The sequence below is a fragment of the Narcine bancroftii genome (assembly GCF_036971445.1).
Source record: "Narcine bancroftii isolate sNarBan1 chromosome 12 unlocalized genomic scaffold, sNarBan1.hap1 SUPER_12_unloc_2, whole genome shotgun sequence".
NCBI lineage: Eukaryota > Metazoa > Chordata > Chondrichthyes > Torpediniformes > Narcinidae > Narcine > Narcine bancroftii.
Genome location: NW_027211808.1, coordinates 3,456,852 through 3,475,225, shown reverse-complemented (window position 1 = coordinate 3,475,225; position 18,374 = coordinate 3,456,852). Strand labels below are relative to the sequence as shown.

General features: G+C 43.9%; 1 protein-coding gene across 3 annotated transcripts in view; it reads right to left on the bottom strand.

Moving 5' to 3' along the window:
* The window catches only part of LOC138750126 (rho GTPase-activating protein 23-like), a 397,500-nt gene that overhangs the window by 262,834 nt on the left and 116,292 nt on the right, over positions 1–18,374 (bottom strand). For all 3 annotated transcript variants that reach the window (XM_069912263.1, XM_069912261.1, XM_069912262.1), the window contains exon 2: positions 15,032–15,211. In XM_069912263.1, the coding sequence (XP_069768364.1) occupies positions 15,032–15,211 (180 nt within the window). The remainder of the gene's footprint in view (positions 1–15,031; positions 15,212–18,374) is intronic.

Below are 18,374 nucleotides of genomic sequence, written 5' to 3'. Positions count from 1 at the left end.
TTTTTTATGATTGGTGTAACATTATTCAGTATGCTACAGATTAGGATAAAAAAGAATGTATTGTAGCTGTTCGGGGGGACTTTAGTCACTGACTCCTGAATGGCATTTCAGGAGCATCAGTGAATGAAAGTAACCCAATCTGTAGATTAAAGAACAATCCAACCAAGACTGTACTTGAAGTGAGTCATTTCATGCAAGCACCCTGCAGTCCCAGAATCCACATTGGAGGGAGGGACAGGGAGGAACCCAAGACGAAACACTCAAGTTGTTATTCTTGCACCATATCATAAAAATTTCCACCTCTTCTATCTTCCTATGACCTCTTGCCTCTGGTATTGGGTTCCTCCCTGTCCCACCCTTCCAGAGTGCTTGCATGAAATGACTCACTTCAACTTTTTAAAAATATCAATATTCTAAACTGTCCTCCAGACCATAATTCTGGACCTTCTTCCACTTCACACCACACCCAATGATGGTTTATCATTCAAGTCCAGAAATTTTTAGATAATTTTCTGCACATGCTCAGTCCGACTCCCACTCTCTCAGCAGTCCACCTTCACCTTGGCTCTCTAGGCAAATTGTCACTTTTTAACATAAAACCAAACAACACATTGGCCAATGCACAACAAAGATTTCTGTAACACCTCCCCTGCTAAAAAAAAATTGGTCCACAAGAACACATTTTTAACAATGGAAGTATTACATAAATAAAATAAACACTTCATTTTTTTTACAATAACTATGTGATTAGATTCATATCTACCCAGATTAACATCTTGACAAACAATTTGTTATTTTATCTGTCCCCTTTATTTGTATAATAATTATATCATACTCTTGCAATAGTATGCTCCAATTCAATAAGCATTTGCTTTTATTTTACATTTTAGACATGAAAACTAATGGATTATGATCAGTATATATTGTTAATGGTTTTTGAGCAGTACAAATATACACATCAAAATGTTATAAGGTGAAAACAAGCACTAATAACTCCTCAATGGTCCAGTAATTTCGTTGATGGTCGTTAAACATTTTCAAGAATTAAGAAATAGGATGTTATACTCTATCATCATCCTTCTTCTGTAACAGTACAACATCAACCACTTTGTCACTGGCGTCCACGGCTTAAAAAGAATGGCTTTTCAAAGTTAGCAGACAAAAGTATAGGCTGATGGAATAAAATGGCCTTTAACTTCAGAAATGCTTCTTGGCATGCATCTGACCAGACATTTTTCTTTCTTTCCAAGTACTTTTGTTAACGGGAGTGCAATTTCTGCAAAGTTTTTACAAAATCTACAATAATAGCCAATCATGCTTAGAAATCTCCAAAGAATTTCCTTATTACCGGGGATAGAGAACGCAGTGATAGCCAATACTTTTGCTCCAACTGGTGCCACCTGTCCCTGTCCTACCACATAACCCAGATAAATTACAGTTGCATGTCCAATCTCACTCTTGTGCAAATTCACTGTGAGATGTGCTTCCACCATTCTCTAAAATAACTGCTCTAATTCAAGCATGTTTTCTTCCCATGTATCCATATTAATTAATAAATCATCTATATAGGCTCCTGTGTGCTCTAAACCATTAATTACTGCATTAATCATTCTCTGAAATGTGCCAGGTGCATTTTTCATCCCGTAAGGCATAACATTATACTCATGCAATCCCAAAGGTGTAACAAATACAGAAATCTCCTTGCATTTATCTGTCAAAGTATCCTTTTAAGAGATCAATCTTTGTAAGAAACAGCCTTGCTCTCCTTATCTATACAATCATCTATTCTGGGGATAGGGAATGCATCAGTCTTTATCGTTATGTTTACCTTTTGATAATCTGTACAAAACCTAATTGAGTCATCTGGCTTTGGCGCCAGAACACAGGCTGAACTCCAATTTGAAATTGATTTTGGGATGATGTCATTTTTGAGCATATAATCCACCTCTTGATCCAACAATCTGCTCTTTTCCTGATTAATTTGATATGGATGCTGCTTAATAGGATTAGCATCAGTGACCTCCACATCATGACAAGCCACAATAGTTCCTTTTGGAACATCTAGGAGTATATCCTTAAATTTCATGTCTTCATTTCTTCCCTTTCTGATTTAGTCAAATGCATTAACTTGGTGTCTATGTTTTACAAAACTATGGAATTTTCCAACCTGGGACTTATCACTGGGGCTTATCACAACCTTCTGTGAAACTTATCTCCTACTTACCTTCCTTTATCACTAGTGCCTTGGTTGAATCCTAGTCTCCACCTCAGTCATTTTCTTAAAGTATGGTTTAAGCATGTTCTTGTGACAGACCTGATCTCTACGACGATCAGGCATCTCAATGATATAGGTGACCTGGTTAATTTTTGATTTCACGTTATATGGTCCTGAAAACTGAGCTCCCAAAGGATTTGATTGCATTGCAAACAAAACCAACACTTTGTCACCAGGTGTAATGACCCTAATATTTGCTTTTTGATCCTACTAAATTTTCATTTTTCCCTGAGCAGTTTTAAAATCTTTCCTTGCCATCTTGCAAGCCTGATTTAAATTTGAAAACATAATCCAACAGATTTGATTGTCTATCATTATGTATCCACTGTTCCTTCAACAATAGTAATGGACCCTGACTTCATGACCAAACACCAACTAAAATGGACTAATGCCAAGAGATTCCTGAGTTGACTCTCTAACAGCAAACAACAACAAATGAATTCCTTCATCCTAATCATTATTTTCTACGCAATAAGCCTTCATCATATTTTTTACAGTTAAATGGAACCTTTTCAATGCCCCTTGACTTTCAGGATGATAGGCAGTCTACACAATTCGATGGGCTCCCAATTCATACACAAACTGTTGAAATATTCCAGTCATAAAATTACTCCCTTGGGCCAATTGAATTTACCTTAGTAGGTCAAACAGTGTGAAAAATTTTAGCATAGCCTTCACAATCATCTTTGCTTTAATGTTTTTCAGGGGAATAGCCTCTTGAAACCTTGAAGCTGTGGACATGAGTATTAACAAATATTCACTTCCTGCTTTTGTTTTTGGCAATGGACCAACACAATCCACTATCACTTTTGAGAAGGGCTCCCTGAAAGCAGGGATGGGTAGTAAAGGTGCCACTGGTAGTGCTTTAGTCGGCTTGCCCACCAGTTGACAAGTGTGACAGGTTCTACAAAAGTTCAAAAAATCCATTCTTAATTTCGGCCAAAAAAACTGTTTCTTTATCTTTTCTACCATTTTCTTTGAGCCAACTTTAATATTTCACTCCTTTAAGTTTTCGGAATTACAACTTGTCTTATTACCACCCAGTTTTCACTGTCAGGTATCATTTGTGGTATCTACTTTCTCATCAATATACCACCTTGAACAAAGTAACCTACTGGTACAGTTTCAATTTCCTGGTTAGACAGAATCTTATATCTTATCCCAGCAAGATCAGGATCATGCTTTTCTCTGGCTATTAATTCCTTTCTTGACAACAGCAAAGCTGGATCCTTAGGTTTGTCCTCAATGCTTGTCTCCACTACAGAATCATCACAGGCTTTCTCTACCTCTACCTTTTTTCTAAATATGTCTCTAGTAATGGCACCCGCAGGGTAGATTTCCAATTCCTTTTCAGACTCATAAATCAATGGCTTACTTGTGAGTTTCACCACAGGAATGACTTTAACCTCTACTAAATAATTTCCTAACAAAAGAGAAACTCCATCCACCGGCAAACTTGATCTTATCCATTTCAAACAGTAGGCTGACATTCCTGGACCAAAAGTGGTGGACCATGTGATGCAATAACAGACATGCCATCAAAATGCAGATAATGTTTCAGAATGAAACGGATGTCTGAAAGGACCTAATGATGTATGCTTACAAGGTTAACAGTATGATTCCAATGAAACCTGGACCTAGAACACCAAAATATATGACTTTTAAAAAAATTTACAAAATCTATATAACCAATGGCTGAACAAATTATTCATTCTGGAGTCCTTGAGAGAGCATAGATTATCCAGAATTTTTGGAACAATTTATTCACCATGCAATTTTATTAATGATTACATGTAATGAAGGTTGGTGATCCATTAGTTAATTAAAAAATATTTTGTTCCTGTATTTTAAATACAATGAATGTAATATTTAGCACGTTTTCTTGCTTGAGTTGTGCGGTGATACGTTTCCTCCATTGTATATAGTTATTGTTCTCTGCTGTATATATAGAGCTGGTCCGCCCACTGATGACTCATACCCTATGACTCCTCCCTCATGGCCCTGGGCCATAAATGTCCAGCCACTTCTCCCTTCCTATACTTCGATCTGTGCCAGCAAGGTTCTTCTGTACATTAAAGCCTATCATTCCCTCAGCCTAGTCTTGGTGGTTACTAATAGTGCACACCAATTTAATAAATAGAAATTTATTCCTCTGATAATGGAGAAGCTTCTGTGCCCTGATCAGTTAGAAATGGATCCCCAATCTCCACGAGCATCTGAACATAAGAGCAGTGGATCGGCTGCTTCAGTAACTTCCTAGAAGCCGCTGCCAAACAAGTCGCCTGATGAAAAGAATCTAAAAGTTATGCAAGCAAGAGTCAGCCATAGGGCTTTCCAAGCCATCAGGAACAGTGCTTCTTACACTGAGGCAATAGCTGAGCTTCAGGCCCTCTATAAGTCAAAGGTCAACAACGTGTACTCATGTTACCTCCTCGCTTCCAAAAACAACAGCCTGGTGAGTCGGCTGAAGAATTCATTCATGCCCTAAGGCACACTTGTCAAACTCTGGCCCGCGGGCCAAATTTGGCCCACGATATAATTATATTTGGCCCGCAAGATCATATCAAAAATGTATTAGAGGTGGCCCGCTGGCTGCCGCGCCAGTATAACGCATGCACAGTAACCGCTGGGTGCCAGGGTGAGAGAGAGAGAGAAAAATCCTGGTCCTTGAAAAGTAGTGGTGGGTGGTTTTATAAACACGCTGTCGTGTCCCCCCGCCCACCCCCCCCCCCCACCGCAGCGCAGCCTGGCCGGTGTCAGGGGAAGCCAAGGCCGCTTCCCAGCACCCGCAACCCCAGTGGCACAGCGTTTCTTGGAGCTGCAGATGGAGTTGGGACGCCGGAGGGAAGATTGGGGCTCCCTGCCGGGCGATGGGGGTGCCGGTCACCGGCCACCCTGCGCCTTCCCACTGGACCAGTGGCGGATGCCCGGAGTACACGTGGAGAGCGAGGCTGGTCGGGCAGGTAGGGTGGAACCCCCCGCCAATCTCGGGAGTGGCGTGGGCTGGATCGGGATTAACTGCGCTCATCTGCTCCTCCACCACTGACCGGGATCCCAGCGCGGTCCTGAGCGCGGAGACTGCCCTGGAAAGGTCCTGGGACACCGGCAGGGAAAGAAAAGGGGGTCCGGGTGAAACTCAGCAGTTCAAGGTGGGTCCAGGAGAAACTCAGCAGGTCAAAGGGGGATCCGGGAGAAACTCAACAGGTTAAAGGGGGGGTCCGAGAGAAACTCAGCAGGTCAAGGGGGAGGGGTCCGGGAGAAACTCAGAAGGTTAAGGGGAGGGGGTCTGGGAGAAACTCAGCAGGTCAAGGGGGGTCCGGCAGAAACTCAGCAGGTCAAGGGGGGTTTGGGAGAAACTCAGCAGGTCAAAGGGGGATCCGGGAGAAACTCAGCAGGTCAAGGGAGGTTCAGGAGAAACTCAGCAGGTCAAGGGGGGTCTGGGAGAAACTCAGCAGGTCAAGGGGGGTCCGGCAGAAACTCAGCAGGTCAAGGGGGGTCCGGGAGAAACTCAGCAGTTCAAGGGGGGTCTGGCAGAAACTCAGGTGGGGCCTGACCTCGCCAGGACCGTTGCCCACTCCCCCTCCCTGCCGCAGGCCGACCAGTGACTCATGGTGACGGGGCCGCTGACCCGCCAAGATGCCGCCCTGCAGCGAGAGCCGATGCCCTCGCACTGTCGTTGTCCAACCCGATCGCCCGCATATCCCGCCCTCCCGCACACAGGCCTGAGTAAGTATTATGAACTTTAATCTCAGGATAAAACGATCTTCCAATAGTTTCATGTCACAGTGATAAATATATTCCTGGTTAAAAATGGTCCTGCACCTGGATACAAGCTCATTAGGCATAAAACTTGAAAAGTGTGTAAATCAAAGGATAACTGTACCAATGGAAAAAGGGCATGGCAAATAACCCTGCTAGAGTTCATGCCCACAATCAGTCACCCATTTGATTGTTTCAGGAATCATGTTATTCTCCCACATTCTCAATAGCCCTCAGATTTTACTATTTGACAGCACACTAGCAACATTTGACAAATACTCTATAGAGAAATATTATTTATTGAATATTTTATTTCTCATTTGTTAATGCTTCTGGAAAGAGTTTATCCAAAACTATTATTAAACATTTATTTTAATAAGAAAAAGTTTAACATTACATATGTTGAAAGAAGAGAAAACATGCAGATGTTGTTGAAAATTTTCAATAAATATTTAGTTTGGCCCTCGACTTAGTCCAAGTTTTTCATTTTGGCCCTCCGTGAATTTATGAGTTTGACACCCCTGCCCTAAGGGGTAGCTCCTGTACTGGTGGCCCAGTGCATCGATGACCTGGTCCAGGATGCCTGAGCTGGGGTTGAGGTCTGACTACATCAGACAGTGCCTGCTCGAGGAAGACCAGTTGCAATTGAAGCGAGCCATAATGCTGGTAAGGACTCTAGACTCGGCTCAGCACGATGCGGAATCAATTGCGGGCAAAAGAGAGCCCTCCATGTGTTCATAAAAAATGCCGCTATCTTGGGAGATTGCCACAGGAACAGCCGACCTGACCACGGTGGCAGTTGAACTCCAGAAGTGCTACTTCTGAGGCCAGACGACACACCCGTGATGACTCTGCCCGAGAGGGGTATTACCTGCTCCGGCTACAGAAAGACAAGTCACCATCTGCGGGTATGTAAGGCCAGGACCTCCCCATGAAGCAGTGCGGTGCATGCAAATGATTAGTGAGCCCTGCCTACCGTGTGTGCCAACTGTGTGTGCGGTGAGAGCACCACCATCTTATCTGCTGTCGCCCTCATCCTCTGCATGGACTGTGCAGTCAATGCCCACTTCACTGATGTCACTTCTGCCTTCTTCCTTGGCCTTGGCAGTCAGGACTGCATGGTCAACATGGAGGCCACAATCTTGTGCATCGGGCCTCTCCATGGACGATGAAAAGAACAATCCGATCCTGTCATCGATTACATTGAACCAGGCCAGCCCTCATCTGATTGCCCACTCCATAATGCAGATCATGGAGATCATGGAGATGATGCAGAACTGTCTCTTTGATAGTGGCAGTACAGAGAGCTTCATCCACCATGATGTAGTCTGCAGACTCTCGTTCCCAGTCTGGCCAAGGAGTGGCAATAAAAGATCATCAAATGGACATTAATGGGTACTGTGTGGTGTACCTGATAAGGGGGAGAAACGTTACTATAACTTTTCCTTACTGGTCATGCCCTAGCTCTGCATGCCGATCTTCCTGGGGCTCAACTTTCAAGTCAGTTTAGAAGTGTGACAATGGCGTTCAGAGGCCCTCATGGAAAACAACCCACAACTCGCAGATCTCAGCTCACCCGACGGCTGCAACAATGGATATTGGGTACCCCAGCTGTGGCAGCAGACATTGGACCCCGAAGTGGCAATAGTGGACCTTGGCCTACCCCCCAGCGGCAGCAGCAATGGACATCAGGACCCCCCCCCCCCCAAGTGGCAGCAGCAGATCTCAGCCCCCCTGGCAGCGGCAACAATGGACATTGGGCTACCCAGCAGCAGGGACGGCCATCGGGCCTCTCCCCGCAGTGGCAGCAGGGCAGAGTTCTTCGGGCCCCCCAGTTGTCGCAACAGACTTCTGGCCCCCTGGCGGCAGCGGCAGACTTCGGTCCACCCCACCTCTGGCAGCGATGGTGGCAATGTATGTCGGCCCCCCGGCATTCCAATGGTGGCAGCAGTGGATCTTAGACCCCCCTTGGCAGGAATGGAGCCTTGGTGACCAGAGGTCGGTGATAGGGGATGAGCAGATCAACATGACCAAACAGCTGTCGAGTGCAGACGAAAGTGGCTTCGCAGGTGTGACAGCTGTAACTGAGAAAGGTATGACTGATGCTACTAATAACATTGTGCGACATTTGTTCCAAATGCTTCCAAATAAGAGCAGATATGGTCAGGAAGAGCCACACTGTGGAATGGAGGAGGTCTCCCTGCAGACAAAGTCACAACGATTTTGGTCCACACAGATGACAGCATGGCGGAAAAAAGAGGATTGAAAATGCCCAGTGCACCTATAACTCAAGGCCCACAGGCACCATCAACTCCTGACTAGGCCCTGACAAGGTTGGAACTGAGCACAACTAGGATCCATTTGAGTGGGATGAGTCTCCAGTCCTTCGCCAAAATACAAGCAGTTTTTTTTTAATACAGGTTGGGTTCTGGAAGTAGAAGATGGTACACTCCCACCAAGGTGAAGGGATGGCAGGTGGTGCAAGTAGAAAAGGCTGGAAAAGAAGCATTCGCTATGCTGACCGCCCCTTGCAGGGTCTGATAAAAGATAGTATTCTAGAATCTGCATGCAGCGTCCTGCGCTTGTACTATCTGCTATTCTTGACAGAATTGTCAGGCTCTTTGTTCCATACACATGATGCAATACAAAAATTGAACCATGTACTGTTCTAGAGAATAAGGAGTCTCTGAAGAATATCACTCTACGATCTGTTGAAAGTGCACTTGACCTCCAACTGGCCTTTAAGCAAAGCCTACACCAAATGGTGCAGTCATTATTCCAGTTTCAGAGACCTTCACCATTGCCACAGGGAACTATCCCATACACCCCTGATCACCCTGCCTTTCACATCACCCCAACATGGAGAACACTGTTTCCAAGTAGTTAGTTAGTGGCTCCTCAGCTAGACACCCAGCTGGCGGAACAGCAGGCTATCCCTATCCCTGCACGCTACAGGTTCAGTGGACAGAGGAGGTCACTAGTGCACCACATTCAGTTGCGTAGGCAGTTTTTTTGTTTGTTATTGTGTTCAAACTAAGGGGGAGGGGGGTTCTGTTCTTAAAGGAGGGGTGAATGTGGTGATATGTTTCCTCCATTGTATATAGTTATTGTCATCTACTGTATATATGGAACTGTCCCCGCCTACTAATGACTCGTACCCTATGACTCCTTCCCCATGGTCTTGGCCCATAAGGTCGAGCCACCTCTCCCTTCCTACTATTCCTATACCTGGATCTGGGCCAGCAAGGTTCTTCTGTTTATTAAAGCCTATTTTTCCCTCAGCCTAGTTCTAGTGGTTATTGATAGTGCATTACTATCATTTATTTTGCTGATCTTGAATGAAAGATTTTGAAATTTTAAAGATGATTCTACAGTTTCACAAACTGGATCCAGGAATGAAAAATGCATATATATTTACAAGGAAAATAGTTCTGCATTAAAAATTCCCCATTTATGAGGACAATAGCAAAATTACCACTGAAGAGGTACTGGGCTTCTCCTCCAGGAAAAACAAGGACTGGTTTGACGAAAAGAGCCAGGAAATCCAGGAGCTGCTGGCAAAGAAGCGAGCTGCCCAACAGGCTCACCTTACAAAGCCGTCCTGTCCAGAGAAGAAACAAGCCTTCCGTTGCGCATGCAGCCATCTTCAGTGCAAACTCCGGGAGATCCAAAATGAGTGGTGGACTAGCCTCGCCAAACGAACCCAGTTCAGCGCGGACATTGGCGACTTCAGGGGTTTCTACGAGGCTCTAAAGGCTGTGTACGGCCCCTCACCCCAAGTCCAAAGCCCGCTGCGCAGCTCAGACGGCAAAGTCCTACTCAGCGACAAGATCTCCATCCTCAACCGATGATCAGAACACTTCCAATCTCTTTTCAGTGCCAACCGCTCAGTCAAAGATTCCGCCCTGCTCCAGCTTCCTCAACAGCCCCTAAGGCTAGAGCTGGATGAGGTCCTCACCCTGGATGAGACATATAAGGCAATCGAACAACTGAAAAGTGGCAAAGCAGCAGGTATGGATGGAATCCCCCCCAGAGGTCTGGAAGGCTGGCGGCAAAACTCTGCATGCCAAACTGCATGAGTTTTTCAAGCTTTGTTGGGACCAAGGAAAACTGCCTCAGGACCTTCGTGATGCCACCATCATCACCCTGTACAAAAACAAAGGCGAGAAATCAGACTGCTCAAACTACAGGGGAATCACGCTGCTCTCCATTGCAGGCAAAATCTTCGCTAGGATTCTACTAAATAGAATAATACCTAGTGTCGCCGAGAATATTCTCCCAGAATCACAGTGCGGCTTTCGCGCAAACAGAGGAACCACTGACATGGTCTTTGCCCTCAGACAGCTCCAAGAAAAGTGCAGAGAACAAAACAAAGGACTCTACATCACCTTTGTTGACCTCACCAAAGCCTTCAACACCGTGAGCAGGAAAGGGCTTTGGCAAATACTAGAGCGCATCGGATGCCCCCCAAAGTTCCTCAACATGATTATCCAACTGCACGAAAACCAACAAGGTCGGGTCAGATACAGCAATGAGCTCTCTGAACCCTTCTCCATTAACAATGGCGTGAAGCAAGGCTGTGTTCTCGCACCAACCCTCTTTTCAATCTTCTTCAGCATGATGCTGAACCAAGCCATGAAAGACCCCAACAATGAAGACGCTGTTTACATCCGGTACCGCACGGATGGCAGTCTCTTCAATCTGAGGCGCCTGCAAGCACACACCAAGACACAAGAGAAACTTGTCCATGAACTACTCTTTGCAGATGATTCCGCTTTAGTTGCCCATTCAGAGCCAGCTCTTCAGCGCTTTACGTCCTGCTTTGCGGAAACTGCCAAAATGTTTGGCCTGGAAGTCAGCCTGAAGAAAACTGAGGTCCTCCATCAGCCAGCTCCCCACCATGACTACCAGCCCCCCCACATCTCCATCGGGCATACAAAACTCAAAACGGTCAACCAGTTTACCTATCTCGGCTGCACCATTTCATCAGATGCAAGGATCGACAATGAGATAGACAACAGACTCGCCAAGGCAAATAGCGCCTTTGGAAGACTACACAAAAGAGTCTGGAAAAACAACCAACTGAAAAACCTCACAAAGATAAGCGTATACAGAGCCATTGTCATACCCACACTCCTGTTCGGCTCTGAATCATGGGTCCTCTACCGGCATCACCTACGGCTCCTAGAACGCTTCCACCAGCGTTGTCTCCGCTCCATCTTCAACATCCATTGGAGCGCTTTCATCCATAACGTCGAAGTACTCGAGATGGCAGAGGTCGACAGCATCAAGTTCACGCTGCTGAAGATCCAGCTGCGCTGGGTGGGTCACGTCTCCAGAATGGAGGACCATCGCCTTCCCAAGATGGTGTTATATGGCGATCTCTCCACTGGCCACCGTGACAGAGGTGCACCAAAGAAAAGGTACAAGGACTGCCTAAAGAAATCTCTTGGTGCCTGCCACATTGACCACCGCCAGTGGGCTGATATCGCCTCAAACCGTGCATCTTGGTGCCTCACAGTTTGGCGGGCAGCAACCTCCTTTGAAGAAGACCGCAGAGCCCACCTCACTGACAAAAGGCAAAGAAGGAAAAACCCAACACCCAACCCCAACCAACCAATTTTCCCCTGTAGCCGCTGCAACCGTGTCTGCCTGTCCCGCATCGGACTTGTCAGCCACAAACAAGCCTGCAGCTGACGTGGACTTTTACCCCCTCCATAAATCTTCGTCCGCGAAGCCAAGCCAAAGAAAGAAGAAGCAAAAATACCCCTTTCATTTAGACCATGTTTACACAAAAATGCTGGAGAAACACAAGTCACACAGAGTTCTTTATGTAGCAAAGATAAAGATACATAACCAAGGTTTGGAGCCTAAGAACTTGGTTAATTGTGATAAATAATATAGTTTGGTTATCAACATTGCTCAATTAGTCACATGACTCCGGCTGAAGGTTGCAATTATGGATCAGATTTGGAATACAAGATTTAAGATCAGGTTGTACATCAAATGACTTGAGATGCAAGTTGTTGGAGAAAGGTGCAACACACACTGGCATTGACAACAGCAGCATCATTTGAAGTAGTGCAACTCAGTTTTAGACTATGAAATTGTATGGTTCTCTACCTGGATGTGATGGCACAATTTTTGCTCAAGTTAATAAGGTATTTATCATCTCAAGCAAAGGACAGGCACATTAGTTATTCAGAACATTGTAAATGTTACCGATGTGGCAATATCAGACATTTTGGGAAAGATTTGTGCTGTCTGGCCAGGGGTCAAGTGTGTAGAAGCTGTGGTAGAAAGGCTCATTTTGCTAAGAAATGCAGAGCCCACCCTAGGCAAGAGATGAACCCAGACCTACAAATAATTGTGGAGGAAGAAGGGGGATGAGAGGTGGACGTAGGCCAGGAGCAAACAAAATGTACGTCATGTTCAAAAGGGTCCATGTGAATGTGAACGTACACGTGATGACGATCAGGAAAAACAAACTGAGACAAGATGTGTTTTTGCCATTAATAAATAACATGCAAATGTAAAGATGCCAGTGATTGGAAGTGTGAAGGATGACATCATGGTGAACAGTGGGAGTGACACCAACATCACAGAGAGAATATTGTGGGAGGAATAGAAAAATGAAAAGATAAAATGTACAACCAGAAGATGTGAGAAAAAGTTGTTTCCTTACACCTGACTGAAGCCACTTCAGACAATTGATTTTCTTGCTTAATTCCATTTGAACCATGTTCTGTTTTTAATTACAAACATAAAAACAGCACTATTCTTAATTTATATCTTTTCAATGAAAAACCGAAGAGAATACACACCACAAAACAAAATTCTTCTTTTAACCTAATACATAACACGTCCTCCAAAAATAAAAGTACATTCCAAATTCTGGAAAAGATTGCCCATCTTCCGTATCTAAGGAACCACTTCTCAGTCAAGCCAGAGGTGGAGAATGAAATCACCACTTTCTCCCTTGTGCCAGTGCAGCCTTTGGCTGTCCGAGGAAAATAAAATTGGAAATTTTAAATGAGAATTAAAACCTCAAACTCATTCTACCCACCAATAATAATCTGCTCTATTCACACCAGAGACTAGGGCCCCCATTGGGTGTGGAGAAATACAACTAATGCTATCTCTGCAAAATCTGATAGGCGAAGTTAACACCTGTTATTGAGAACCAGAATAATATTCTCAGGCAGTCTCAGGATTGAAAATGATTTTCTTCCACTCTGGTTCTGTGAGTTCTGAATAATAGGGACATGAAGTCTTTAGCCCTTTTCACACTCGTAAATTGGTGGTTCAATTAACTAGTTCAAAATGCCATTTTTGCCATTCACACCGATTCTCTATGTCCTTTCACACTCTCACCCAGCATTCCTGAGCAGAGGGACGCCTATCCTCTACTGGTGACATCCTGAGTGATGCTTCGAGCGAAACGGACCTGCCCTCCCAGAATTCTAAGTAGCAGAGAAACCCTACCATGAGAGCTCCATGTTAACAGCCCTTTCATTATACCAAGGCACACTGTGATACAGAGGCTTTAAAGGAAAAGGCAGCTAGTTCCTTGCCTACCCACAGTCTCTCTCTTATACTCTCTCCCTTTCCTCTGCACCCACTTCGTTTTGCTGTGTATTTCATCCTTGCTACCACTTTCCTACGATTCTTTACAAATTGTGTGCGCATGTTTTATTTAATTGTACCTGTATTTTCCCCATGCTTTTATTTGTGTGTGTTTTATTCCCGCTACAATTTTCTGAAACTGAAGTAGGTCAGCACAACAACATGAGCTGAAGGGCTCATTCTGTGTTGTACATAATGCTTAATTATGTTTTGATTAAGTATGAATAATTTTGTTTAAATATAAGATCATAATAATACATTGATCAGGATTAGGAAATTGAATACAAAGTTCATTTTGTTTCCTTCACGTTCCTACACACACGCAAGTATATCATCAACTAATTGGACCCAGGATACCCCCTGTCCCTTTCATACTGGACCTTTCTCAGTACGCCGAATCAAAATAAACCTCTTAAGGCGGTTCATCCCCGGGGCGATCTGCCACCTGTGTGCTGATTCACAACCATTCACACTGGCACGTTAACCGATAGATTGGCAGTCAATTACTAGGTTAACATGCCAGTGTGAAAGGAGCTACTGCCATTGGTGGGCAGGTGGATTTAGGAGGTTGTGTACTTCTTGTTTTTATTCAGCTTCGGAGTGTTTCCAATGCATAAACTTGATTTTCTCAGTGTCATCCAGAACACATCCCTCCACCTTGAGTGATCACGGGCAATGAATTCCCAGGTGTCAATGGGCATGATGCATTTTTTGGAAGAAACTTATCACCTCCCAAACTAATTACAGGTAGACCTCGACTTTCAACCTACATGAGTTATGTCCACCGCAAGTACAAAATTTAAAAAAAATCTTTTTTAAAACTATTGTACAAGTTCATATTATGTATTAAAAGTACTGTATGAAGTGGTCTCCACTCCCGGCAGCAGCCCAAACTCCCTGCTCCCCGCAGCAGCCCGAGCTTCCCTTCTCCCTGGCAGCCCAAGGTCCCCGTCACCCCCCCATCCCCAGAATCCTGAGGCCCCCTTTCCCCCCAGCAGCCTGAGGTCCCCATTCCCCCCAGCAGCCGAGGTCCTGGTTCCCCAACATGACTAAACCTGAGTTGCAACTAATCCTTCCATCCCCATTACAATATTAAGTCAGGGACTACGAGTATTCATTCAACCTTTGAAGAAATTTCTGCACCACCCAGTGGCAGAGTAGACCTCATCAGCCACCTTCAATTCCACAGAACTCAAGTGAATCAAATCATCCCTGACCCTCAAACTGTACAAATCCAAAACATGTAGTTTTTAAATCAGGAAAAGGTGGATAACTATGATTAGTAAAAAGAATTCATCCAGACAGTTCCTTGTCAGTTAAATTCTGGCATACTTATATAAAAAGTATTGACTATGCAAGTGCGAAGGTTACCTTAAAGCTTGAATGCACAGCCGACTCTGGAGGGTAGACAATAAAATGTCTCAACGTAAAACCAAAACCTTGAGAGTTCTTGTGTAGTAGCACAGTTTTTGGGCCAGGCCATGAAAATATTTCATCCTGCATCGTTTTAGCATTTTCACTGAGGAATCTCTCATCTTGCTGAGTTTTAGTCTGTAGAGGAAATCAAGGGGTAAAATCAGCTTAAAAATATATTTTTAAAATTTTTAGACATTGTAGGGCACGAAATGTAATAACAGAGACAAACTGAGGAAACTATAGATTTTAATACACAGAAAAACCTTGCTGGTCCAGATCACAGGTTAGGAATAGAAGAAAGAGAAAGGGTGGCTTGACCTTTATGGCTCAGGACCACGGGGGAGGAGTCATAGCGTATAATTCATCCATGGGTAGGCCAGCTCCATATACTCAACAAAGATAATTATATACAATGGAGGAAGCATACCACCACATTCACCCCTCCTTTTAGAACAGAACCCCACCCCCCCCCCCACTTCAGATTCCTAGATCTGGAACAGAAAAAAAACTGCCAAGACTAAAGATTCATTCTCACTGGTGACCTCCTCTGTTCTACAGGACCTGCCTCGAGCAAGGGTAGGAGTAGTCTGCTGTTCCCCCAGCTGGGTGTCTACAGGCAGGGTCACCGTTGGACTAGACAGAGAAGATCTGTCCATGTTGGAGCAATGTTGGTCATAGAACTGAAGAGAAGCGGGGTCAGTGTCCTGATGGGAACCTGTCCCATTAGAATGAGGTCTGCGGAGGGAGGTATGCCAGGCAAATCTGTCCATAACAATGAGTCCCATTGTGGGGTAGTATGAAATGCAGGATTAACAAGGTGCAATGGGTGGTTCCGGGTTCTCTGGCATGCACCAGATCCTAGACGGGCACAGTGTCCTCATGGCCATCGGGGTACCTCACAAAGGCATACTGAGAGTTGGCATGAATGAGGTACACCTCTTCAACCAACAGGTCAGTCTTATGGCCCCTCAAGTGCCACCTGAGCAGGAACAGATCTGGTGTCACCAACCACGGTGGAATCAAGGAACCATTCACTGACTTCCTAGGGAAGGCAAACATGTGTTTGAGAGGGGTGGTATTCATTTTTTTTTAAACTTTATTTATTCGTTCAAAATACAGATAATAAGTAACATATATAACAATAAACAAAGTGTGAACGTTATATTTTATATATATAAAAGAAAAAAAAGGAAAGAAACACCCCCCCCCTTTCAGGCAACTCTCCTAAGGAGAGCCATAAAGAAAAGAGAAAAAAATAAAGAAAAGTAAAACATACATATTAAAATCCAGTCAATATAAATCAAAATGTAAATATTTTGAATATAACAACCACCTATTAATAAAAAAAACTATTGTAATTGTTAGGTCTGCTTTGTTCATGAATGAGTGAGACAAACACCAGGCTGAGTCGAAATCAGGGTTCTTTGTTCTTTATTACCGGATTGTAACACTTGCGACTAACAAAGTTAGCCGGAGAATGCATTCTGCCGTTATCAGCAAAATGGTGATTTTTTATACCCTTGGATACATGCTTAGAACATCATCATATCATTACTTGTCCAATGACTAAAACTGTTGCTATCCTTTCCCTGCTAGCTTCCTGCCTCTCAATCCATCAATGTCTCTCTTATCTTGTAAGTACAAGGATGCATTCTGTTACTCCTTAGTACTGGGTGACTCCTTCTCCGGTCCCATCTCATGATGTTTTACCTAACAGGAGTACAAGGACACCTCCCCTTCTTGTTACTGCCCTGTACAGGGTAACTCCCTACACATTCCCATCTCATGATGTTTTACCTTACATTATCCACGAAACATATGTAATTTTTTCCATTATTAAACAATATTTAATCTCATTATGCCATCTATTAATATCAATCATATTCATATCTTTCCACATACTAGCAATACATTTTTTCGCTACGGATAGCGCTAAATACACAAAAACAAATTGAAGTTTATCTAGTCCCAAACTGCATGAAAAAAAATTCCAACAGCGTTACCACATCTAAATCTCAAATCTGATTCCTAAAGACCATATTTTTTCAATTTTTCAGGTGTTAAATATAATTGATGTAAAAAATTATAATTAATCATCGCATAATGATGATTTATCCCAACCCTTTTTATCCATACATCCTGTAATATTTGATACATAACTAAAATATAACCCTTCTCTGGTACCCTCATAAAAAAGTCTCAAATTTAATCATTTCAGGTAAAATCATATCTCTACCGAACACATGTTTTACCAAAGATCGAACGTGATAAAAATAAGCTTACACTTAATCGGACTGTTTAAACTCCGAACATTAAAAGTAGCAAACCTCAACTTTGACATATCCACTTCTTCTTCTTTGGCTTGGCTTCGCAGACAAAGATTTATGGAGGGGTAATATCCACGTCAGCTGCAGGCTCGTTTGTGGCTGACAAGTCCAATGCGGGACAGGCAGACACGGTTGCAGCGGTTGCAAGGGAAAATTGGTTGGTTGGGATTGGGTGTTGGGTTTTTCCTCCTTTGTCTTTTGTCAGTGAGGTGGGTTCTGCGGTTTTCTTCAAAGGAGGTTGCTGCCCGCCGAACTGTGAGGCGCCAAGATGCACGGTTTGAGGTGATATCAGCCCACTGGCGGTGGTCAATATGGCAGCCACCAAGAGATTTCTTTAGGCAGTCCTTGTACCTCTTCTTTGGGGCACCTCTGTCACGGTGGCCAGTGGAGAGCTCGCCATATAACACGATCTTGGGAAGGTGATGGTCCTCCATTCTGGAGACGTGACCTACCCAGCGCAGTTTGATCTTCAGCAGCGTGGATTCTTTGCTGTCAGCCTCTGCCATCTCGAGTACTTCGATGTTGGAGATGAAGTCGCTCCAATGAATGTTGAAGATAGAGCGAAGACAACCGAACAGGAGTGTGGGTATGACAACGGCTCTGTTTACGCTAATCTTTGTGAGGTTTTTCAGTTGGTTGTTTTTCCAGACTCTTTTGTGTAGTCTTCCAAAGGCTCTATTTACCTATCAATATATAGAGATTCAGATCAACGTAAATAGGCCCTCTAATAGGAGAAAAAGAAACCACAAATTAAAGTCTAAATAAAAAAGCAATAAAAAAAGAAAAAAAATACCCCAAAAAACTACCAAAAGGTAGTAATCCCTAAACAAAAGTTGGGTGTGGACCACCCACCAGTGGCTGATGACTACTAGAACATAGAGCAAATTTCTCCCTCCCCAGCCAAACAAAGAATAACAACAAGATATCAGAATGAAATAAAAATAAAGTAAAAATAAAAAAGTTCTTCTATT